Genomic DNA, 25107 nt, shown 5'->3' with positions numbered 1-25107 from the left:
TCTGCCATCCAAAATTCTTCCCCTCCTTCAAGGTTAGCTCAAGGGATAGCTCTTCTCAGAAAGCCTTCATTATATCCCTTCCCATATTGTTACCCCCAACTACTGTATCCCATAATAAATTCTCCTGAAGCCACCATCAACATCCACCTTAGAAGATACTTGGTATATGTCATATGTCCCTAATGATAGTCCCAGAACTACCTGAGGTCAGGGATTGTCTTTTTTTTTTTAACCTTTGAATTCCCACAGCTAAGCACAGCATCTTGATGATAGTAGGCATTTAAATGTTTGCTGAAAGTCCTCCAGAAGGCCTTTCTTGCACCACACACATTGCTAATACCTTCTTCTCTAAGGCTGCCTTCTATTCACTCTGTATGCATCTTATAAACACCCAAATATATACAACAAACATGTCTTCTCCCTGATGAGATTGAAAGTTCCTCATGGTCAGAGATGATTTTTGTTTTTTCTTTGTATCCCACTTGTGCATAGAATAGTGGCACATAGTAAGCATTTAATAAAAATGTAGCACTGATTAGCTGAACGACAGATGTAGCACATCAAAAAGCAAAGCCTAAGCTTCAATTAAATTACTTTTATTTAGACATGATCCAAAACAGTACTGCTCACCCAGGAAGCTGGGTGGCTGTTACCACACAGAGGTGTTTGGAGGGAGTCTTCCTGAATAGAGGGAGCACCTCCAGAGACCTGGATCCCACAGCTCTCATCCTTGACTGGGTGTGGCCCCTAAAATCTCAGCCAGAACATGCCACTACGGATACGGTTGTAGTCAGGGAGTTGTTCGATGGGACCTGAGGGAACAGAGCCGTTAGTTAGTCAGCCTAAGGCACTGTCTGCAGAGACCCACTGAAGGGCTTGTCACAGTTCCGCACCCCTCCCTCCCCACCCAGCACAGGACACCTGGCCTCAGGGATCATCAACAGGCCTTGGAAGGAGTGAACGAGGCAGGCGAGCTGCCTGAAACGTGAGCCAAGAGGGAAGGGAATGTTCAGCTTCAGGAGGCAATAAGCCTGTTCCTTCAAGCTCCAGGCTGGCACCACCCTGCTATCCCCCATCTCTAAATATGACCTAATTCTCCACCCCTCTAAGACTCACAGTCCCATGTCCCTACCTGAGCCTTTTCCCCTCCGCACAATGCATTAACCTCAGTTCAGTGAGAAAGATCAAAGTTACCCCTTTAAAAAGAACTGAGAGAAGGAAATTCACCACCTGATCAGTGGGAGAGGGAAGGGAGCTGCTGGGGCAGGTTTACTGATGGAACTCCCTTTGACTGACAAGCAAACATGTCAGAGCAGCATCTAGGAGCTATTCTGAACAGGGAGTGGCCAGGGCAATAAAGGGAGGGCAGGGGTCCCTCCCTCCTTTACTTGAGGGATCTATTTCCTCTGCCCAAGATATAGAACCTCCCACAAGGAGGTGGCTTTTAGCCCCACAATGAGATGGTTTTTAGTCCCACAATTTCCAGCAAGATTGCCTTTCTCCCTGTTTCAATCTGGAGAGGCAGAAATGTGCCTCAGTCCAAATGATGGAGAAAAGAAGGGAAGTCATTAATCTGACTTTGAAAACCTGGCAGAAATTCAAAGGGGAAAAAATGCTAAGATAAATACCAGGCTCCTCCTCTTTGTAAACCCACACCCAAGGGAAGGAAAAAAACCTACTCAACAAAAAAATGCTAGTCCCAGCCCTAGTCAACTGCCTGCCTCACCTGAGTAGAGGTGTCAGCCCGTGAACTACTTACCCACTGCAGCCACTGCAGGACACTGGTCATATAGGTATTTAGAGCAGACTTCTCGAATAACACTAGCATCAATGTCCTAGGAAAAGCAAATGTCAGACAGGCAGGAAGTCAGCTCTCGAGACACATAAGACAGGGGTTCACCCACACAATAACAAGGTTTCAAAATCAACAACACATTTGACCCTGAAATTTTCTTTGTTAGTTTCTTTGCCAAGGCAGTTTCTTCTCTTCATGGTAAATACTGTTGGGAAACAGAGCAGAAAATGCTTTAAAACTGCCTAATTAGACTAATTGCTACTAAAAGAATTCCTGGTAGGTATACTCTTAAGCAAGTAAAATTCAGCATGTCCGGATGAAGAAAATAGCAGAGATTACTTCAAACATGTTTCAACTCAGAGATGGCAGACTTCTAGAAGTTAATCCATCAATTGTGCTATCTAGCCTACTTACTATATGTTCTCCAGCCTCTTATACCCACACAAATGACTGCTCCCATGGGCTCTCTAGGCCTCCTACAAACACTCATTCCCTCTTAATGTCCCTTTCATGCTATCAATTACTCAGGTAAGGGGTCAAGAAGGAAGAACTCACCCATCCAACTCCTCCCTGGTCTCCCAAGCACCCAGGTGAGCTGCCATTAGACCCTTCTGAAACCCCAAGGAAACCCTGATTATGTGATAGAGGGGTTATTAAAATAGCTTCCTCTTATAATCAAAACTCTCTTGCAGTCCAAACAGCAGCAGCAAACTGGTAAAGAAGGGACAGTGGAAAGCATACTGCTCTGCTGAATTTCTGACGGCAGAATTATTATCTATGGAACTCCAGTTCCAACCAAAAAGAAAAAAAGAAATTTAGCTGCTATAGCAAATCTGGCTTACAGCACCAGAGATGACTAAAGCCCAATGAACCACAGGAACAAAACATTTCTCTATCCTAGGAGAGGTGCCCACAAGGTTCCAACTGGAACTTGCCCAACTGATCACCTCAAGAGTAGAAGTAATCTCAGTTAGGGGAATTAGAATACCAAGCAGGAAGAAAGAATTGCTAATTCCTTCAATGACCTCAACTTAAGAACAAAGCATAGGCAGTCAGTAAATTGGGCCAATTTCTGAGGAAAGTCTAATTTAAGTGTTTTCTGGGCTTAGGTTCACAGGGTTCACTGCACAAAACCCACAGTCATTTGAAGATTGGCCAAGATAGCATACCTCAAGCAGCCTGCAGTTCTTGGCAATAAGTCTTGTGCCCAAAGAGAAAACCATGTGAAACTAAGAATGCAAACTCCAAATCTACACAGGCCCTGGAGTGCCTACATGTGCCTGATCTATGCCCATTAATGCAATGGTGCCGGTTCCACCTCTACTCTCATCTTATTAGAGGCAAAACTGCCCAAAGCCATACAGAAAAACAGAAGAAATATCCTCCCCTCCTCAAGGCAAATATGTGATGTTAGAAAGAAATATGGTCTCCAAAGTAGCCCACTGTTCACCCACTCCAGCCTTTATGTACCGAAATCCGGCTCTCCCACTCAGACAAAGAAATGCGGCGGCCATAAGTCAGAAGGCTACGTCCAATGTCTTCACACACCGGGGTAGTACCTGCAAAAAGATTTGTCCAAATTTAATACTCAAGACAAATGTCTTAGTGAGAGTTCTTTCCATCCTCCTAGTTTCAAAATTAAACACCTTTATGAGGTAAAGAAGCACAAGAGATTTCATAGCTAGAAAATTAAATTTTACAAAAATCAGGAAGTACTACCCTGAATGAAGAAACCACTTAATATTTCGAAGACCTGTTCTGAGAGTACAAATGGAAGAGGAATTGGAGAACAAGGGGTATCATCTGAATGTTTATAGCACACAGGAATATAGAGTCTATTAAATCAAAGCATTGTCCCAGGATTTTTCCAAAGAAGGGAAGAGATCTCTCCTCTATGCATCAACTAAAGATAAAAAGAAAAGGCAGAACCTGCTTTTCATTAAATGGGGCTAGCTCAATTTTCTATGGATTTGTTCAAATCACAGAATTCAAGAAAAGTTCTAGCTCAAAAGCTGTAACTTGTAGCCACCACAGCACACATGGCCCTTGGTAAGAGCAGTATGGTACAGTAGAGCACTAGATTTGGAATCAAAGGGTGTAGATTTGGATCCTGAGTCTGCCACTGCACTACCTGTATGACTCAGTCAGGTCACTTAACATTTTGGGCCTTAGCTTCCTCATCTGCAAAATGAGGTAGTTCAACAATGACCTCTACAAGCCTTCCCAGCTCTAAGTATAGGATCTTACAAAACATTTGTTCACTTTGACCCCACACACAGGGTTATGTATCACTATACTGACAAAATTTCCTTTTATTTTAAGAGCTACCAGTACAAAATGAAACTTCTCCTTGACTTAATAATACTTCAGTACTGGGGGCAGCTGGGTGGCTCAGTGGATTGAGAGCCAGGCCTAGAGATGGGAGAGGTCCTAGGTTCAAATCTGGCCTCAGACACTTCCTATCTGTGTGGCCCTGGGCAAGTCACTTGATCCCCATTGCCTAGCCCTTACCACTCTTCTGCCTTGAGAGCCAATACACAGTATTGTATTGCGAAGGGTTTTTAAAAACAAATAAATGAATAATAATACTTCAGTACTCTAACGTTTATAAAGCACTTTCCTTACATTAACCCCATTAAATAGGCAAGTACTATGATTCCTGCTTCAAACATTAAGAAAACAAGACTCAGAAAGGCTAAATGATTTGCTACCAATAGACTCCACATTTAGTGCCAAAGCTCAAGCTCAGCTCTCTAGACTCTAGCACTCTTTTTGTTATACCACATTTGGTAGATGGTTCATAAAATCCTATTTTTTGAACCACCACACCACCACAGTGATGGCCAAACTTCTAAGCAATGGAAAGAGTGCTGGACACAGGAGTCAGAGGACAAATAAAAACCAAAATTACCTCAAGTAAGGCACTTAAATCTCTCTGCATTTCTGATTTGTCATCGATAAAATTAAGAGGTTGGACTAAATGACTACTAAGGTTCTGTCTGATTCTAAATTCACGATGAGTAACACTTAGCTAGGATAGGCCTTAGGAAATAGACATGGTTCGTGCCAAAGTCTGTTTCCTGCTGCTACAACCTTTAAGGTCCCAGAGTCACCTCCACATCATAAGGAAGCACCAGGGAACTTTGATGAAGGCTTCTTAAAGCATACTCAGAGAAGAGAAAGAATCTGCTAAGGGAAAATCAGGATATAAAGCCAGAAAGGCTGAAACATTAGAGTCCTTGAAAGAATGTCATTTCTATAGCGTCTCTTCATGCCTCTCAGATCACCCAAATTCAGATGCAGCATGAAGCCCCCAGGCTTCTAGCAGACATACCATCCAGATGAGACACCAAAGCATTTCTCAGGATGTTTTTGCCCCTCATCACATCGCTTTCAGTGGCACTGGTACACAGACGCATCCTAGACAGGAAAGTTTGGGTCATTCATTAGTCATATTAAACTATACATAGAAGGTATGATTCCCAATTAACCATATGGTTAACAACATTTTGAAGTTCTAGATGAAAGGACCTTTATTTCTGGCCTTAGGCAGTGTGGTACAGTGGAAAGAATGCTGGTTTCGAAGCAAGAGGACCTAAGTTCAAAATTCCACCCTTGATACTTCCTGTATGACTTTGGGCAAGTCATTTAAACACCCTGGGCCTCAGTTTCCTCATAAGTAAAATAGGGGGCAGATAGGGTGAAAGGGAAAGATCCAGTGACTTTTAAAAAGTCATGTGCATTTAAAAGACTCTGCTCTGATCCAGCCATAACACTGCTGAGTTTGTACCCCAATGAGATCATAAGGAAAAAGACTTGTACAAAAATATTTATAGTCTCGCTCTTTGTGGTGGCAAAAAATTGGAAAATGAGGGGATGCCCTCTAATTGGGGAATGGCTAAACAAATTGTGGTATCTGTTGGTGATGGAATACTATTGTGCTCAAAGGAATAATGAACTGGAAGAATTCCATGGAGACTGGAACAACCTCCAGGAGTTGATGCAGAGTGAGAGGAGCAGAACCAGGAGAACATTGTACACAGAGACTGATACACTGTGGTACAATCGAATGTAATAGACTTCTCTAATAGCAGCAATGCAATGATCCAGGACAATTTTAAGGGACTTATGAGAAAGAACGCTATCCACAATCAGAGGAAGAACCATGGGAGTAGAAACACAGAAGACAAACAACTGCTTGATTACGTGGTATGATGGGGAATGTAGACTAAATAATCACCCTGGCACAATTATAAATAATAGAGAAATAGGTCTTGATCAATGATACATGTAAAACCCAGTGGAACTGTACGCTACAGGGGAAGGGGAGAAGGAAAGAACGTGAATCATGTAACCACAGAAAAATATTCTAAATTAATTAATTAAATAAAAATTTTTCAATTTGAAAAAAAAGTCATATGCAAAACTTAACACTGAGGCAACGACAAGCTTGCAGCCAGAAGTAACCTGTAGACATTGTCTATTCTGGAGGTATTTCTATCCAATAGTCCAAAGCCCACAGGGAAGGGCCAAAAACTAGTCTTTTCTTAGCAGTCACTTACCACTGGCCCTGAAGGAAGAAGACCATGTCATCGATGTTCATTCGATCAGTGACAAAGTGGATGCCAAACAGACCTGTTTCTGAGTAGCAGATATTGAAGGTCTGGAAACTCTGGCAGACCTTGTTCGCCGCAGAAACAGATGCCAATGGACTTGACTGGTGCTATAACAAGTCAGATAGAATATAACCTTAACATCAGCCCCTTTCTTTGACAAGAAACCAAGCTGTTCAACCCTCTAAGTTAGGAGAGCAGAAACAACAGCCTGATAAGCCAAAGCTCTGAGACAACCAGAGCTCACCATACCCTGCCTCCTCCAAAGGCCCAGCAGCTATAGAGAGGGAAATCATACTTTCCTGGTCCCTCCGGTCTCCCTAACCCTCAACAGAAGGAATACAGGAGAGCCATTTCCAGTCACTGAAATTTTATAAAAGGTCTCACCAAGAATACCCAAGTCAGCATAAAATCAACAGGAACTTGCCCTGGTCTTCCCTCATCTCTCTTCCCAAGGCAGAAACTGTTCATACAATAGTGCATGCTCTGCATAGTCCCTTACATCCTGCCTTCCTGGGGAGGCTTTTTTGCTTGTTTTCCCATCTTCTGTGGCCCTTCCCATACCACCTGGCTCTCTTGGGGCTCCATACTCCCAAGCATCACTGTGATCCTTTTTAGGAGGGAACTTTATCCTTTTATTTGCTATATTCTGAACCATATCCCCAAACAGATCAATTTTTGGTCAAACTCAAAACATGCTCCATTTTATATGAAAAGATTCAAAGGAAAAAGAATCCAAGTAAATAAAGAACTACAGTAATTTCTACTTTATACAAGATCTGCTCAGGAGCTTGCTACTTTTCCCACTCTTTCTTCATTCCTCACCACTCACAAAACACACATGCACACACAGACTGCAGAAGGAAAACCCCATACACAGGCCTTTTGTTGTCTCCCTACCTTCCTAAGCCCCTTGTGGTGCCTGCTTCCTTGAGAGCCACTGCTAAACACCAGGACCTTATAAGCACCATCCCCTCACACACAGCAGAAGAGAAGCCAAGACCCTTACCACACCTCCTCCATAAGTACAGTCATAGTGACCAATGATCGAGTTGGCTACCAAGAGAGCAACATTATCAGGGTTGGCCCAGCCTGGGCCCTCGACTGCCATGGCCACATGAGCTAGAGGCAAAGCATCATCACGGTGACGGATCTGAAACAAAAAGAGGGATTTAAAGGAAGCTCACAAAAAGATAGTACTGCACAACACCTCCAGAAAACACATTCTAGAGGGATTATTTGAGTGTTCTTTAAGACAGCTAAGCACATAGATTTATATATTCATCCCATAAGCACTATCCCCTCTGCCAGGCCTTATTAGAGAAATACAGAAGAGAAGCTTAAGGCCCTCTTCCCAAGCAATTCACAATCAGGATGGGGGATAGAAGATGCAGGAGGAAGGGATGCCTTCTGGGAAATCAGTCTAGACTGAGGATTAGAAGACAGATTGAAGAAAAGAGTAGGAAATGAACATAGGGGGAAAAAATATTACATCCTTACACACTCATCTGTAACTGAAATTTAAGATTTCCTTCAATTATAGATGCTCAGAACAAACATTATTCCAAGAAATGTCCACAAGTTTCACCAGACTGCCAGAGGGGTTCCATGATACAAAAAAGGTTAAGAACATGGGTTTAGAAGGAAGACTATCTCATTAAACTGGTCAGAAGATGGATCTTTGGTTGCAGTCTTATTCAAGGTCACTATGGCTATTCACAAACATTATCCCCAGTGGCAAAGGACAGAGTAATGATGGCCTTGTGCTCCTTACAAAATTTGTCTCTGATAAATTGGAGCCTTTCAATTTTCTTACCTAATCCACTATATCTGTCAGAATCTGTTTATAGAGGTCTATGTAGGGAACCTCTTAGAGCCACTTTATTATTCTCTGCCTCTGGAACACTGGAGTTTAACAAGTCTTCCCTTTCCCAAATCCCATCAACAGCTTTGGCCAAATTTGGACCCAAGATTATCAAAAGTGGTTTGGGCAAAAATAATTACTGAAATACTTCAAAAGATCCATGATGTCCTCAAGTGTGAGTATTTATTTCCCCAAGAGAAACTACAATCTCTCTATGCTTCCTACATGAATGGCTTCATAAATTATTGCAGTCAAAACAACTCATGCCTTGGTGGCCAACCTTATGGTGATAACCCTTTATCACACTTAGGCAGACTAGTCTTTGGCCAATATAAGCATACGGCCTGTGGCAAGGCCAATACACAATTCATCAATTAATTATAGTTTATTACATTCAAGGCAGCTATGTGATATAGTGGATAGAGTACCAGGCCTGGAGTCAGAAGACTAATCTTCCCAAGTTTAAATCTGGCCTCGTACACTAGCTGTGTGTCCCTCAGTAAGTCACTTAACCCTGTTTGCCTCATTTGTAAAATGACCTGGAGAAGCAAATGGAAAACCACTCCAGTGTCTTTGTCAAGAAAATCCCAAATGGGGTCATCAGGAGTCAGATGTGACTGAAATGATTGAATAACAAAAACATTCAAGGTACAAGCTGGGGATACAAAGATAAGAAACAATAACCAGGAATGGTAAGATCTTCCAGACCCTTCAAGAAGATAGGGTCAGTTCAACATACTATGAGGCAACAAAAGAAAACTCCAGTGGCAGAGAATAGATTAAATAAATATAAAATGTATAAAATGATGAATCAACCATCCCAACATCCTTTTCTCTGAGCCTAGGAGGCATTTGTTAAAAAAAGCATACCTCACTGCCTGTGAAGCGGCAAGATGAAGGGAGAGGCACAGCATCCTCAGCATATGATGTAGGAACATTGCTGAAATGCTTCGCAGCAAGGTCCACTAGCTGCTTGTGCTTCACATCTGGTCAGGGAAAGCAAAAAGGTAGCATGATGTCCTCAATGCCATGATTCTTCAATGACCTTTGCTACTACCCAAGCTCAAGGCTTAAGCCCAAGGGAGACAGCTCAGTGAGAAGTCACAGAATCATGGATGTAGAGTAAATATGGAAAGGCAATGTCTGGAAAAGCACAAACCATTCAGGTAGGGAAGGGATACCTTATAGCACTAAAGCTGACAGAACATCAACACTTAAGAAAATATCAGGCCTGGACTAATTCTGATAGACTCTACTGTCACAGAACTTGGAGAGACAAAGTCCCTCGAGCACAAGCAAACCTCAGCACAAACACAGATGGGTGGCAGCTTCACTTACAGCCAAAAAACCACTTCCAACCCTTCAGTCTTGAGCCTTCTTGTAAAACACCCACAGCTAAACAAGCTGAGTGCTACTCTGCAGATGAGCCAATGATACAAACTAAGGGATTACATACAGGGAGGAAATAAAGGAAAAAGCCTCAAAAAACGGTTGCAGGTCATGAGGTAACTGGGATCAGACATGGCAAAGAGTGTGATGAGAAGGGAAGGGGTTCTGAAGAAAGGAAGAAGGGGTGAGAGAAATGTAGGGGTGAAATGACAGAAAGAAAGGGGTACAGGGTGATGAATGATCCCATAGTCCTTCTCTTCTTATCACCCTGCTCTGCACCAGAGCCCTCATCAGGTTCCAGGTGGAACTGCTACACCACCCTAGGTAGTGCCAAAGACATTTGTACATCCACACCCTTCTCCTGGCCTTCATGTTCTATCTGGCCTAGCTCCTTCCTGGTAAAAGAAAGAGGTACACTCCACACTTACCTCCTGCAGCAGCCAGCACCATTCGAGGGGCCTTGTAGTGAGTCTCAATAAATTCAGTCAAGTCTTGCCTGGACAATTTCCTAAAAAAGACAGTGACAAGTTCAACATAAAAAATCCCAGAAACTTAGATCTAGAGCTGGAAGACATTTCACAGGCTATCTAATCCAACTCCATCATTTTACAGAAGAGAAACTAAGGCCCAGGGAGGTTCAATGACTTGTCACACCAGTAATTAAGCAGTAGAAGTGAGATTTGAACCCAGGTCTTCTGACTCCAAAGTCAATACTTTTAGATTAACATCTGGAAAAGTTTGGGTAAATACAGGTAGACAGTATACTAAAGTATTAGGAAGAGTACTAAGGTAGGGTTCAAAAAGAATTCTGGGTCAGTCCTGGCTTCAATAATTTCTGGACAAGAGTCACACCACCTCTAGGAGCCTCTGTTCCCTCACTTATAAAATAAGTGCATGACAAAACTCAGTGGGTTGTTGTGAAGAAAACATTTAATTTTAAAAGTCCAATATAAATGTAAGGATGGTGATAAGTACATTATTACTATCATTATCATCTTGACCCAAGGCTGCTTAGGAAAGGGAAAGAATGGCATCCACCCTGCAGACTGAGGCTCCCTGCTCCAGGCCCAATGCCTTCAGAGGGCTCCAGAAGAGGAAAGGGGGCCCAGCATAAGCCCAGCACACCTCTCCCCACTACCTATCTCCTCCTCCTAGCCCTTCCCCTAGAACAGAGGCAAATATTGGGCATTTGAGGATGGTGTTTCCAAAAATCAAAACCATCTTCAAATGCCCAATATTTGCCTCTATTGAGGATGATCAAAAAAAAGTCAGACACTGAAGAAAGTAGCTCCAGTGGCCTTGAACCATATTTCTGTCTAATCAGAGCAGTTAGAATGAGTGAGGATTTGCCTTTGAAAGGCAAAATTCATTTAGATGATTCCAAGACTTCATTATATTTAGCATTTATGCCTGGATAAGGTTCTATGTTTCCCTACAATGTCCCACATCACCCATGATAAAACACAGAGCTCTACACTTAGCTGGTGCTCCAGGAACACTGACTGCCGCTTTGCAGTGAATTCTCACCTGGCATTCTCACTGGGTCCTTCAACAGCTTGGGCAAGAGGAGTGCCTTGGTAAGCAGTGGCATGGAGATAGTCAAACACCACATCCCGCAAGGAGTTGTCACTCTCCTGCATCTCCTGAAGAATCACATTTCTCTCCTTCTCAATCTGAGAGTCCTCCAAACTGCAGTTCTGCACAATGTCACCCAAGATTTCAACAGCTATAAGACACACATTATATAGATTAGGAGAAAAAGCATTCCTACCATAAAAATCTCACCAACTTAATGGTAGGTAATGGGCAAATAAGCTAGTGGTCTGGAACAGGAGAACCTTTTGGTAATCACTACATTCCCCACCTCCAGAGACATATATGCCCATTATTCTTGGCCAGAACAAAATGTCATAGTAAGAATATTTCTTTTTTTCTTTGAAAGTGAAATAAATGATATTTATAAAAATTCACTTCATTTCCTCAATAATTTAGTTATAACATACTTATCAGACATTATTATTGGTGGAGACTCCTGAGGACAGTCAGGTATTTCAACCAAAAATGGGCATGTGGCCCTTATGGCAACCCACCAATGTACTAAGGAAACAATCTGAAGACAGAATCAGGGGCTAAGCAGGGATTCTTAGGAAAGAGCACAATTTATAACTGAGGACAGGCAAAAGTCTGGGTAAGGTCACAATGGAGTCATGACAACAATTAGGGCAAAAAGAATTAGAAACTTTAATACTGCTCAGTTGTAATTTACAGATAATTTCTAAATATTCCAAATTCATGTATTAATGGCAAATAACATTATTCTTTTCTAATAAATAAATATCTTGCCAGGAAACTTTCTTGGTGGCTTAGGTCTAGAAGAGAAATAACCCAGAATATAATAGTTAAAGTGATACCTACTCCAACCTCCTCATTTTACAGACAAGGAAACCATGCATGAAGTAATTTGCCTAAAAGTTCACAGAGTTAGTAAACAGCACGGCTATGATTAAAACTCAAATCCTCTGACTATTGCTCCTTCTACTATGCCACACTGAAAGGATAAAGTAGGGCAGTGATGGCAAACCTATGGCATGTATGCCAAAGATGGCACACAGAGCCCTCTCTGTGGGCATGCACACTACCCCCACTCCCAGAGTCCATTACTAGAAAGGCAGAGGAACTCGGGCAGAGCTGCTCCCCTTCCCCCTCCACTGTGCTCAGGCATTTTTTTCCCCACATTTTTTCACAACACCAATCCCTCTGCCCAATAGCCCAATGGAAGCATACAGGGGATAAAGAGGGCAGCTCACAGGAGGCAGAGCTGGAGGGGAGTGAAACACTTGTGCCACTCCCTCCCCCCTTTACACTGAGGGCATTCCTCACTTCAGCAACCCCTCCAACCTGCAGCATAAAGGGAATGCTTTCTCCCTCTCCTATGTGGGATAAGGTGGGGGCAGGGCACACCTGGCACTTGGGATTGGGGGGGGGGTGGCATAGCATGCAGTCAGGGGTGGGGGCAGGGCTGGAACTCTTTCTCTAAAAGGTTCGCCATGTTGGAGGGGATGTGGCAAAATTGAGACATTAATGCATTGCTGGTGGAGTTGTGAATTGATCCAACATTCTGGATGATAATTTGGAACTATGCTCAAAGGGCACTAAAAGACTGCCTACCCTTTGATATAGACATAACACTGCTGGGTTTATATAACCCAATGAGATCATAAGGAAAAAAGACTTGTACCAAAAATATTTATAGCCTTGCTCTTTGTGGTGGCAAAAAATTGGAAAATGAGGGGATGGTTGAAAAAATTGTGGTATATGCCATGCTCAAAGGAATAATGAACTGGAGGAACTCCATGTGAACTGGAACGACCTCCAGAAATTGATGCAGAGTGAAAGGAGTAGAACCAAGAGAACCTTATACACAGTGACGGATACACTGTGGCACAATCAAATGCAATGAACTTCTCTACTAGCAGTAATGCAATAATCCAGGAAAATTCTGAGGGACTTGTGAAAAAGAACACTATCCACATTCTGACTCCCTCAGTGGGAGTAGAAACACAAATGAAAAACAACTGCTTGATCACATGATTTGATGGGGATATGATTGGGGATACAGACTCTAAACAATCACTCTAGTGCAAATATCAATAATATGGAAGTGGGTCTTGGTCAATGACACATGTAAAACCCGGTAGAATTGTATATCAGCTACAGGATGGGGTAGGGGGAAGAGAAGGAAAGAACATGAATCATGTAACCATGGAAAAACATTCTAAATTAATTAAATAAAAATTTCCTAAACTTAAAAAACAAAATAAATAAATAATGAAATAAAATAAAAGGTTTGCCATCACTGAACTAGGGGATAAATTACCACCTTATTAAATTATAAACACACAGCTTGTTTTGTATTGTGTCTACACCTTATCCCTCTATTAAACTGTGCAAAGGCTTTGGTGGAGTTAACTAGACTTTGTATTTCTTCTAGTTTCAAGGACAATGTTCTGGCCATAGCAATTCCTTCCAATTCAAGCAGGAACTTAATATCTGATTAATTAAATTAATTTTGCAGGACAGAGGAAGGGAAGAAAAAGCTGTGGACAATCAAGCTCTTTATAGGTTATCAATAGAAGAGACAAATTCTTTAGGTGTCTGAATCTTCATTCAGATGTTAGCCTCTGGACTGATGAAGGAAGATTAGCCAGGCTCCATCAGAGTGCTTTCCCACAGCCATGACATACTCTTAGGAGTGAGAAAGTATTGCAGAGGTCATCTACCAATTCAAATCTGAAGCATACATCTCTGTCCCTGCCCCTGCTCCTCAACTTCCCTGACAAGTGGTCCTATAGCTTTGGTTTGAATAACTGCACTAAATGAGAATTCACCACCTTTTTAGCCAGCTCACTCTCCTTTTTAGAAAGCAGACTAGCTGACTGTTAGGCAAGATACCTCCCACTTCCTGAAAAACCTCTGCCAAAGCTATAGGGATGAAATTCAACCCCTGCAAAACATGGGCAGACTTTTAAATAATTAATTCAACAATATATTATCAAATGCAAATGAGATTATGCTGCATTTCAAATTCAGGGCCTCAGCCATGGATTTCATACTATTTCATCTTCATCATTCCATTTATTCAATGATCCCATGCAACACCGAAATGCCCTTTGTAAATGTTCTCATGGCACTTTATACAACACAGCATTTCACATCTCTTCTATCACGTGTTCCATGGAGGTAGCATCATAAAAGGGAGTTGATCCTGAGTTCTACAAACACTTAGCATGGTTCTTGACACATAGTAGGCACTTTAAAAATCCTTACTGACTGCTGAAAAAAGGCCATGCTCAGGAAAGGGCAGGTCCAAACAGAATGGAAAGGCTTACATGTGGGCCTATTGATGGATGGTGACTTTCACTGTAGGACCAGTCAACTAAAAATGCACAAGTTAAATGTGTAGGTCAGTCACCATGTGGTGAACTTTTCAGTCACAATCTCTCATCAAAAAGAAGCAGAAAGAGTAAGACCTATCTCTGATAGAGGAATACCCACACCAGCAAAGCTAAAGATTTGCTAAAGTGAACATACTACCAATCAGTTCAAAAGTTGTCCCAGAACAGAAGATCTATATTCTATTTTGCTTATACTTCCCCACAGTACCCAAGACAGGAGTCTACACATAACTGATCCTCAATAAATGTCTGATTGATTGATATTGGGAACCAAGCATGTCTTTCCTGCTCCACCCAGTGGTCAAGATCATAGCAAGCAAGAACTTCAGGACAGTTTGAACCTAATCAGGTTGCTTTAGGCTTCTTTCATAGGATCACAAATTTAGATTTGAAAGGACTTTAGAGGCCTGCAACAACTCCCTCATTTTATAGATGAGGAAACAATGGCCCAAAAGAGTTAAGTCACTTTCTCAAGTTCAAACAAATATTAAAGTTGATGAGCAAGGATTCAAATACTTCACTGCTGACTATGGAGTTATACAGCTAGGAAGATCACAGGTTACAAATTCAGAGGTAGAATGCTTCTTAGTACAACCAAGTCCCAAAGAGGCCACTGATGAGTTGGCTTGACTGAGTGGAAAACAAAACCTATCTCTTCCTCCCATCCCAAGCACAGGGAACACATAAGACTGCCTACCTTTAGGAAGGTCCTTAGACAGTGCTTTGATATAATAGGCAGTGTGTTCCCGAGTGGTGTAAGCATTTAGATGGGCACCCATCTTCTCTATTTCTTCTTCCAATGCTCTTCCAGGACGATTCTTTGTACCCTGGAAATAAACCAACAGGGAAGAAGAAAAGCCAAAGCATTTTAGATTGTACCACTTTAACAGCTAGAAAAGAGCAACACAGTCTTGTACGCTAGCAAGCAGATAAAAACTCAGATCTGAGGAGTCCTCAGGCAGCTTCACAGAACCTTAACACTAATCAACACCCTGGCTATTACATCTTGTCCATAGCTAAGACTGCTCCAGAATAGAATTATTCCAGTTATTCTGTGTATTTCACCAAGCAAAATGCAACATCCAATGATAAAATGTCTCATCTTCATGTACTTTCAGACTGGCATCATATTCTTATTTTTAAAGTGATGGAAGCTTACCTTTTATATGTTTGGACTCATTTTTCCCTTTGTTGGGGGTTGAAAAGGTAACTTGATGGGAAAAGTTAGGTAGCCAAAGATTAGATATAAATTTAAGTGAACTATCAAAGTTCATCATGCAAATTAGGAGGATGCAGTACTGACTTGAAGGGAACCTTGAAAGATATTGGGGCAGCAGCTATGTTGCTCGATGGTTAGAGCTAGAGCTAGAAACAGGAGGTCCTGGGTTCACATCTGATCTGATATTTCCTACCTATGTGAGCCTGGGCAAGTCAATTAACCCCAATTGTCAAACTCTTACTGCTTTTCTGCCTTGAAACTGATACTCAGTATGGATTCTAAGACAGACAGTAAGGTTTAAAAATTTTTTTCTTTTAAATTTAAGTTTAAAAAAAAAGTAAAGAAAGAAAAGATATACTGGCACAGTCCAAGTGGGATACAGGCTCCTATGTCAGAATTCCAAAACATTTCAGGATAAGAGCATCCTAAGTTTTCTTTGGGGTCATAAGAGATCAGGATACTAAATGATAAGAGAAATTAGTGGTATCTAATGAAATGGTATCTAGAAAAATGGTACTGAAACAAAGTAATTAATAAATTAAGTACCATCCTGTGTGTGCCTAGGTAGTTTTCTTTATTCAAATATATCTGTATTATTTCTATACACTATTTAAAAATCTTTATGTAGCAAAGTATGAGAAGGCTGGTCATACATCCTTTAGTCTTCCACTTAATTTTTTTAAAATGTTACATTATACACTTAAAAACCACAAAACAATTACTAGCATTTCTTATACATAGAACATAAAATATTATATATGAAAGTGTCTCCATTTCATGCTATTTACTTATTAAAAACAAAAGTATAAAAAAAAAATTTCACCTGTTTCTTTAAAAACTGTCCTGCTTGTCTATGCTTCCTTCTAAACTTCCTTCTGTTCTTCTCTGTGCACTCTATTTTATGAACCCTCATCTTCTGTCTTAGTAGAGCAGCAAAGGCTAGGCACCTAGGGTTACATGACTTGCACAAAGCTAGGAAGTATCTGAGGTCAGATTTGAACCTAGATCCTCCCAACTTCAGGCCTAGTCCTCTATCCACTGTGCTACCTAGCTGCTGTGTGAAATTAACATAAATATGTACCCCTCTTTCCTTTATAAAAAGAAAGTTCTGAATATTCAATTCAGTCCCAGGTCTCAGCTCTACCCTTTGACTAGACATGCATGCATACTATGGGACGACACACTTCTCTATATATTTTTCAAAATGCTTTAACAGTCTTCTTATCTTTGGCATCACCATTACTATTCTCCTCTCACCTTTCCCCTCTCCCCATTAAAAAACAGAGAAAATAAAACCTTTGTAATAAAAAAGCTTAATCATGTCCAAAGTCTATCTCTACACTTCAAACCCATCACCTGTGTCTGGAGCTAGGCTAACATGTTAGATCATAGGTCCTCTAGAGACATGGTTGGTCATTGCTTTTATCCAAGTTTTTAAGCTGTCAAAGTGGATTTCCATTACAATAGTATTATTTTGTAAATTGGAGTAACCCTGGTTCTGTTCCCTTCACTCTGATTCACTTCATACAAGTCTTTCCAGGTTTTTCAGAAATCATCTTTCATCATTTCTTGCAGCAAAGTAACATTTCAGTATTTTCATGTAACAACTACTTTTTCAGCCATTCCCCAAATGATGAGTATTCTCTTAAATTATTTTCTTTTCCTTTCCCTTTTTTAATCACCCCTTCTGAATAAGGAAATCTGTTTTCCTTATAACTATTCCCTTCATGTTATTCTATCCTGTTAACCTACTCTTCCTATCTCACTTTTTCCCCTGTCAAGTTTGATATATTTCTCCACCAAAAATGTTTGTGTTTGCAAATACCTACATGTGCTCAGTCCTCTTCTGTCCTATTCAGGTGAGAATATGGTTCATTTAGTACCATTCCTCTTACCTTTCCTTCATCTTGGTAGATTCTTCTCATGTATATCAAAATTATGAGAATCAGCAAGTTCTACCACTTGCCTACTCCTTTTTACACCAGCATACTCTTCCTTTTTCCCTCTCTTCTCTTTCCCCTCTTTAAATTGTCAGAATGGAACCAATCTATCCCTAGGGTTCTATTTTTTTTTTAACCTACTACCCATTCAAAGAAAGGAAAACTCTTTCCCTTCTCGCATTAGAATGTTAGCACTCCATCACATATCTCCCAACTATTTAAATAAATGGGTCTCTCTTGACTTTTGGATATTTTATTTCAAAGTTCTTTTTTCAGAAATGTTTGTAAAATCCCATTATTCCATTAAAAATCTACTTTCCCTCCCCACTTACAGGATTATACTCAGTTTTGCAGGATAGTATATTCTTAGTTCTACTACCATATCCTTTGCTTTGTGGAACATTGTATTCCAACTTCTCTACTTTTCTTAAAAAAAAAATAAAATAAAAACAACAACTTGCCACCTGTCTTAGAATCAATATTAAGGGTTAAGCAGTTTGGGTGGAGTGACTTGCCCAGGGTCACCCAGCTAGGAAGTATCTGAGACCAGATTTGAATCCAGCTCCCACCTCCACCCCCCATTCTCCTTGATGAGAAGTCGCCAGGTCTTATGTAATTCTGACTCTGGTTTCTTAGTGCCTGAACAAATCTTTCTGGATGCTATATATACTTTTTCTTTGACATGGGAGCTCTGGATTTCGGCTCTACTATTCTTGAGACTTCTTTCAGGATTTGGTTCGGGAAATAATAACATGGTTTCCAGGAATTCCAGTGATTATTAAATATATTAATTTAGAATTAAGAATAAATCTAATTTAATTATGTTAAGAGAATTAACAATCAAACTGCCTTATCAGTCTAAATAAATTATCTATAATCTAATCAAATCCACCTAATTAAGAATTAAGTTAAAATTAAGGATTCTTAAAATAAAAAGAGGTCTATGCCTTGTTTTCCAGATTGGCTCTCTTGGATATCAGATATCTTACATACTTTTCTATTTCTTTTGATTTTGTTCTAATATTTCATGCCATCTCAGAGTCATTAATTTATGTATGGTCTACTCTAATTTTCAGGGAGTCTGTTACTCTAATAAAGCTCATCACTTTCTCTTCTAAGCTGCTTTTATGTCTCTTTACTGTAAACTATTCAATCTCCTGAATTACTAAATATATAATAATGTAATCAATCAATAAAGCAGAAAGACATAAGTGGCTCTGAGAAATGTCACATCAATACCTAAAACTCTCTCTATAACAACATTGGACTTCACCCGTGACTCAACAGTCCTATACCATTTAGTTTATCTGAAGATCACAAATAAAGTCTGGCTCTTTCTCTTCAACTCTTCTCTATCTATGGCAAAAAAGCTTCTCTCAATCATGTCTCTAGATGATCTTCTCCAAGGCCAAAACTCAAAAACATTCAATTTTTCTGACTTCAAAGGAAGTAGGAACAAGACATCTTCCAGATGATTTCCAAACATCAGCACAAAAATCTCATCTCTTTTGTTCATAAAATACAGTAATACTATATGTGGCATGGACTTTTAACGTGGGGTCCACAAACTTGTTTTCAAATATTTTATAGCTTTTTAAAATGCAATTGGTTTTACTTTGTAATCATATGTACTTTATTTTATGCAGTTAAAAACATTCTGAGGAATCCACAAGCTGTACCAGACTGCCAAAGAGCTAAGTGAAATAAGTGTTTAAATATGTATTCTCCTTTTTCTTGTAAAGGAATCACAGGGCATCCACTCTTATGGTTAACAGTGTGTAGTAAACAAGGATAATAAGGGAAAGAGAAAGAATATGCCAGATTTGGGCATATACTTTAGTAACAGTAGCAGAAGGGGGAAAATGCAATCAAATTTGATGTAGTAGATATATAAACCCAGGAAGTCAAAGAGGCTGAGGAGTTGGTAGCTTAAGCTGAAATTTAGTGATTGATCAGCAATGGTCACAAGTAGTGAAAGTCTAATGTCTAAACTTTCTTGAATCACTTCCAAAGTTGAGCTGGAACCCTAGAGGAGGTAAGCTACATCTTGACAGCTATCTCCTCCCCAGAACTTTAGTCTACCACTAGAACCACCCTGGACTTTTAGTAGACCAGCTTATCTTGCTCAAACCCTGTGATAATCCTTCATCAGTGGTTCTTTAATAAAGTGACATTATGTCGCGTGAAGAGACACCCTCTAAACATCAAAATCAAGCAGAAATTCATGTCCTAAAAGCTACAAAACTTAAGGGTCTCTGGGGTCTGTGGTTTTTGAGAACAGTCACCTAACCCATTCATACCTTAAATGCCAAGTGCTCCACAAAGTAGGCAGCTCCATTGTTGGCTTCATGTTCATAACGGCTACCAACATCTATCCACACTCCCACCTGGAGGAGAAATAATAAAGAAAAACATCAGGAGCTTCATCCAATTTGTGAAGTTATACACAGATCTGTTCACATCACTACTTTGCTCAAAACCCTAGTGAATAAAGTTTAAATGCCTCTGTCTGCCATTTAAGGCCCTCTCTCAAACTGGTATTCCCCCAACTCTTCAGTCATCTCTCATACTTTGTCCCAACACATACTATTCACTCAGTTCAAACTATACTATATTTTGTACCTTCTATACATCTTGTGTCTTTCAGCTTCATGCCTTTGTTTACATTGCTCCCAATGCCTAGAACATCTTCTCTCCTCTTAACCTATTGGGATTTCCACCCTTCTTTAAAATTTAACTTAAATCTAACCTCTTCCAGCATGATTCTCATATTCTCTTCATTTGGTAATATCCCTTACCCAATCAGATTTCACATAACCTTTATTTGCACCTTGGAAGAACCTGCTAAGATAATTTTTTTTGTTTATCTATTATAGAATTCAGAGTCTTAGGAGGGTGTGATGATCTATTACATATTTATGATTCTATATATCACATCCACCTAGACTTTGAATTCTGAGAACAGGTGCTTTACCTTGGCCAAATCTTTAAGTTCCCCTCTATCTAACAAAGGGCTCTGAAGTTGGTGCTTAACAAATGTTTGTTGAATGTGGTTAAACCATATTAGAGACTATATTTTGCCTGCATGGATCCGTAGGCAGGTTCACTTTTCTATTTAAAGAGCTGAAGAAATTAAGGGACCTTTTTTTGTGATAATCTATCCAAAGCTCACCCCAAAAGATGACTAAGGTATTTGCCTGAAATAAAGGGTAAATTGCAGCTGCAATGAATTGTAAGTCACTTAGCACACAAAGTATGATCCTAAAATATTTACTAATGGATAAAAGAAAACAAAGTCATTACAGGTTGTATAATTTTTCTCTCTTCAATGTCTCTCAGGCAGACTATCTGATTTTATATTAACAACTTACTAAGAACCATAGGATTAATATTGGTATCTCCATTTTACAGATGAGAAAATTCAGGCACAGAAAAGTTAGGTGACTTACCCAAGATGCAAGTCTGTAGCAGAGATACGACTAGGACCCAGACTGTGGCCAATAGTGTTCTCCTCTTATCATTCTATCCCTTTTGCCCTATTGGACAACACTAGGTCAGGCACTGCCCATTAGTGGTAGAGTATATTGGTCCTACAAATGCCTACTCATAAGCCAACTAGCTGACCCATTACTTGAGTAGGGACTTATAGGATTTCCTCCATAATAGTGAGAGGTAATGACTTAACTTTCTTAGAAACCATTCAAACTTACTGTACAGGTGGGATGTCTGGAGTAGTCCTCAGAAGCCACCCGGAGTCCACTGTCCAATGTGGTGACCTGAGTTGCTGGAATGTTCTGGAGAGTCTGAACAAAGGTAGTTGCACTTCGAGAAGTGGGCAACTTTAACAGGGAAGGCTGAAGAAATAACATTGTTATTAGAACAACTCTAAATCTGGCCATATTGACCTCAGTCATTCTGAAGCCAACAAATACAATCCCTGACCCATTTACTCTTCCCTCCTGATACCAAAGCCTAGAAATGATTTGATGAGCATATTCTCCTATCCCTCCCATAGTAAATCCAACTTTGTGAAGCCAAAGTCTGCATCCTTTAACTGCCTCTCCCCTAAGCACAATTTGTATAAAAATCTGTTTCCTTGAATGCCACTCCTGTGGATCAGCACCCCAATGCAGTCTCTAAGTCCATTCAGGACAGTCTTGACTTGTTCAAGAGTTCAGAGAAAAAGAGAAAAGCAGACACATAATGATTTTCATAAAAACAATTCAAAAAGTCAAAACACTGGAGACTAATTACAGACAAAGAAACAGTAGATCAAATTCTAGAGACAATTCAAAATAACTCATAGACCAAACATTAGTTTTCTCTTTTCCTAATCTCATTTTAACAGAGTTATCAAGTAGTAAAACTAAGTGGCTCAAGCAACTATTCTCAGAAAGAGAGTATTATGTATTATTCTAGGACTCAAGTAATTCAAACTAGTCCATTCAAAAAGAAAGTTTCAGACTGCACCAGTCACCCTCTGATCCAGTCATAAATTTTAAAAAATCACAGCATTTGAGAGTTGGAAAATGCCTCAGAGGCTGCCTAGTCCAACCAATGCCCAACAAGAACTCCAATTATAATACATCCAACAATTATCCAGTCTCCATTGTCAGCCCATTGTCATTTTAAGTTTTTCCTGATATCAATCCTAAATATACCTCTTTGCAGCAACTTCTACACATTGTTCCTAGTTCTGTCCACTGGATCCAAAAAAGAACAATTTTATGCTCCCTCCTCTACAAGACACCCTTTCAAGTATTAAGAGATACTCATCATATGGGGGAAAGGGTATATCTTCACCTAAATGCTCTAAATTTAGCTCAAGCTAAATACGTCTAATTCCTTCAACTGATCTTCATGTCATGAACTCAAAGCTCTTTACTCCTTAAACCATAGTAACCAAATCTAATTGGGGGGTGTGGGTGTGTACTCAGTCTCCCTTTTCCTAGATGTCATGTTCCTCAATGCAAATCAAAATCACATTATGGATTTTTTTTGTTATACTATACCATTGTTGATGCACATTGATCTTGTAGTCTACTAAAAATCCAGATCTTTTTCAGACCAACTACTGTTTCACCATATCATTTTCATATTGTACTTAAAAGATTGATTACAAAGCAAATTACAAGCAAAATTACATTTATTCCTACAGAACTCCATCATGTTAATTTACCCTTTTAAAATTTGGGAAGGATTCTGACTCATCTAGTTTATTAGCAATCCAATTCTGGTGTTTCATTTGAAATTCTGATGAGCTTCTCATGTACAATTTTATCTAAGTCACTGGTAAAAATATTAAAAAGCACAGGGCCACAAAATTCTGTGAATACTCTCTATCCCCCATTGTACTGATTTCCAAAGTATAGTGTGGAGCCTAGAATGTCAGCCCTTTTGGCTGTATTTTTTTTGTGAAGTATTCAGAATCACCTCAGATTAGAGTTGATAAGGGATTACCTAGTCCAAACATCTTATTCACAGAGAGAAAACAGAGGCCCAGAAAGGGTCCAAATGCAGATATCATATTTAGTAAGAGGCAAACGATTCTCAATTCCTAATTCAAGAATCCTATTATATTTATGTTTCAGGTAGTGTTCCAGACTTCTATTTCTAGCCTGAATTAATAAGTATATTTTGCTAATCCTCAAGTTTGCATCAAGCAAAGGAATATCACATACCCATTACTTTATGTAGGGATTTAAAGCCTGGATTTAAACGTGAAGGAGAATGGACTAGGTAAATCAGGTAGCCCCCAGGGTCCCTAATCCCTCAAATTAGGGCAAAATAAATCTAAGCTATTAGGGTCAGTGATGATCATGAAAGAGAACTATTTCTCACCCAGAATGGTCAACCCCATTGAAACCAACGCTCATTGGCAGGCAGAATGTCTGAGGCAACAGCAAAGGATAAGAGCATCTCCCATTTGTACCATGTTTGAAGGTTTCCAAAGTAGGACTGCGTTATCATCACTGTCGAGATTAGAACCCAGGCCTACTCCGGGCTCCCAAAGGAGGTCTCATGCTCTTTCCATTACATCACACTATTAACTTCCATTTGAGGGTCATCATTCCTCATGTTTCCATGGGCGCTTTTGGGTATGCGGAAGCACCTTTTTCCAGGTGCTTAGATAGGTAAGCATTGTCAGGTTTAGCTTCCCCTGCCCCAATTCGGAGGATGTGGATATTGAGGCGAGGAGGGCGACAGCTCGCTCCAAGGTCAGGGCGGGCTCCAGACTCCGTCCGGTGTACCAACCCGACACAGCCCCTTCTTTCAGTTGATAAACCTTTCCTGAACCTGGGCTGGGGTCATCCTGTCCCGGGAACCACGGGCTTTCTGGAGCTCCAGCCTCTATCCCTCTATACCCAGGGTCACTTAGACTATTCAAGCCCTGGGAGGTTCCTGTGCCCCGAGCCAAGCCAAACGCGAGCCCCACGACCTCCCCCCCTGACCTCAGCAGGAGGCCCACCCGACCGTGACCCTGTGACCTTCCCGCGGCCCCGGTTCCGAGAGGACTCTCGGCCCACGGCATCCCCTCTTCAAAACAGTTCCACTTCTCCCCTCGCACACTGGGGCGCCTGGCTTGATCGGAGAGGGGCGAGGCCTCACCGAGCCACGGGCGCGGAGCAGGGCCCGAGACGCGGCACCGCCGACCCGGCAGACAGAGGAGGCCGCCATCTTCTTCCCTTCCTTCCCTCAGACTGGGCGGAGCATTCGCTAAAAGGCTCGCGAGATGGACTTCAGCTCAGAAGGCGCATGCGCTTTCTCGTTCCTCTTCCTAATTTCCCCATGCCGTGCCCCCACCCCCGCCGTGTCCCACCACCACCACCACCACCCTCTTTCTTTTTCCCCCTTTCTCCCCCCCGCCCCTGCTCTCTCCTGTTTTCGTTCTTTCCCTCTCTCCCTCTCTCTCTCCCTCCATCCTTCACCCCCTCTCTCTCGCCGCCTGTCGAAGAACCCTGTGAAGTTCTCGAGCGCTCCTGTCAATCACTGCCTGCACCTCCCTTCATTCATTCACTCTTAGGGTTCCCAGCCAGCCTTTAGAGCTGGAAACGACAGCAGAAGCCATCTAGTAGCCGGACAAGCACCCCCGTATCCCTCCATCGACGCCACTCGAGCATTAGCCCTCAGAGCCCCAGTTAGGGGAGCCCAGCAGCCCATCCACGTGTTCACTTCTTTAACAAACATTGATTTAGCCCCTATTGCTTAAAGCGTCTTGATTGGGCGGGGCGATAGGGGTGAAAGGGAGTAAAGACTGAAAAACAAAGAAACAACTCCTGGCCTCCCTGAGGGATGGATGTAGTGGGGAGGAATGGATCCTAACCTAGATCA

The 25107-nt window shown here is 41.0% G+C and overlaps 1 protein-coding gene across 1 annotated transcript; it reads right to left on the bottom strand.

The window, feature by feature from the left end:
• Window positions 1-580: 580 nt before the first annotated feature.
• LOC100020379 (cytochrome b-c1 complex subunit 1, mitochondrial) lies at window positions 581-24518 on the bottom strand. The gene is made up of 13 exons (XM_001367450.5): window positions 24385-24518; window positions 21486-21629; window positions 20076-20162; window positions 15314-15443; window positions 11189-11387; window positions 10090-10169; window positions 9143-9258; window positions 7418-7561; window positions 6358-6518; window positions 5130-5215; window positions 3266-3354; window positions 1760-1835; window positions 581-812 (listed from the first exon to the last, which is right to left on the bottom strand). The coding sequence occupies exons 1-13, from the start codon at window positions 24451-24453 to the stop codon at window positions 748-750; spliced, it is 1446 nt and encodes a 481-aa protein (XP_001367487.1). The 5' UTR covers window positions 24454-24518; the 3' UTR covers window positions 581-747.
• Between the last annotated feature and the right edge of the window lie 589 nt (window positions 24519-25107).

Source organism: Monodelphis domestica, chromosome 7 (genome assembly GCF_027887165.1).
Source record: "Monodelphis domestica isolate mMonDom1 chromosome 7, mMonDom1.pri, whole genome shotgun sequence".
NCBI lineage: Eukaryota > Metazoa > Chordata > Mammalia > Didelphimorphia > Didelphidae > Monodelphis > Monodelphis domestica.
The sequence above is the reverse complement of the archived record's forward strand: the minus strand, read 5'-3'. Positions and strand labels throughout refer to the sequence as shown.

Bases quoted from the DNA above. Each gene is read 5' to 3' on its own strand.
- LOC100020379 (XM_001367450.5), bottom strand. From the start codon at position 24,453: ATGGCGGCCTCCTCTGTCTGCCGGGTCGGCGGTGCCGCGTCTCGGGCC. The intron at 11,388-15,313 runs GTAGGCAGTCTT...TGTGTCTTATAG, and splicing joins GTCTAAGGACCTTCCTAAAG to CTGTTGAAATCTTGGGTGAC. The intron at 9,259-10,089 runs GTAAGTGTGGAG...TTCCCTGACCAG, and splicing joins GGTGCTGGCTGCTGCAGGAG to ATGTGAAGCACAAGCAGCTA.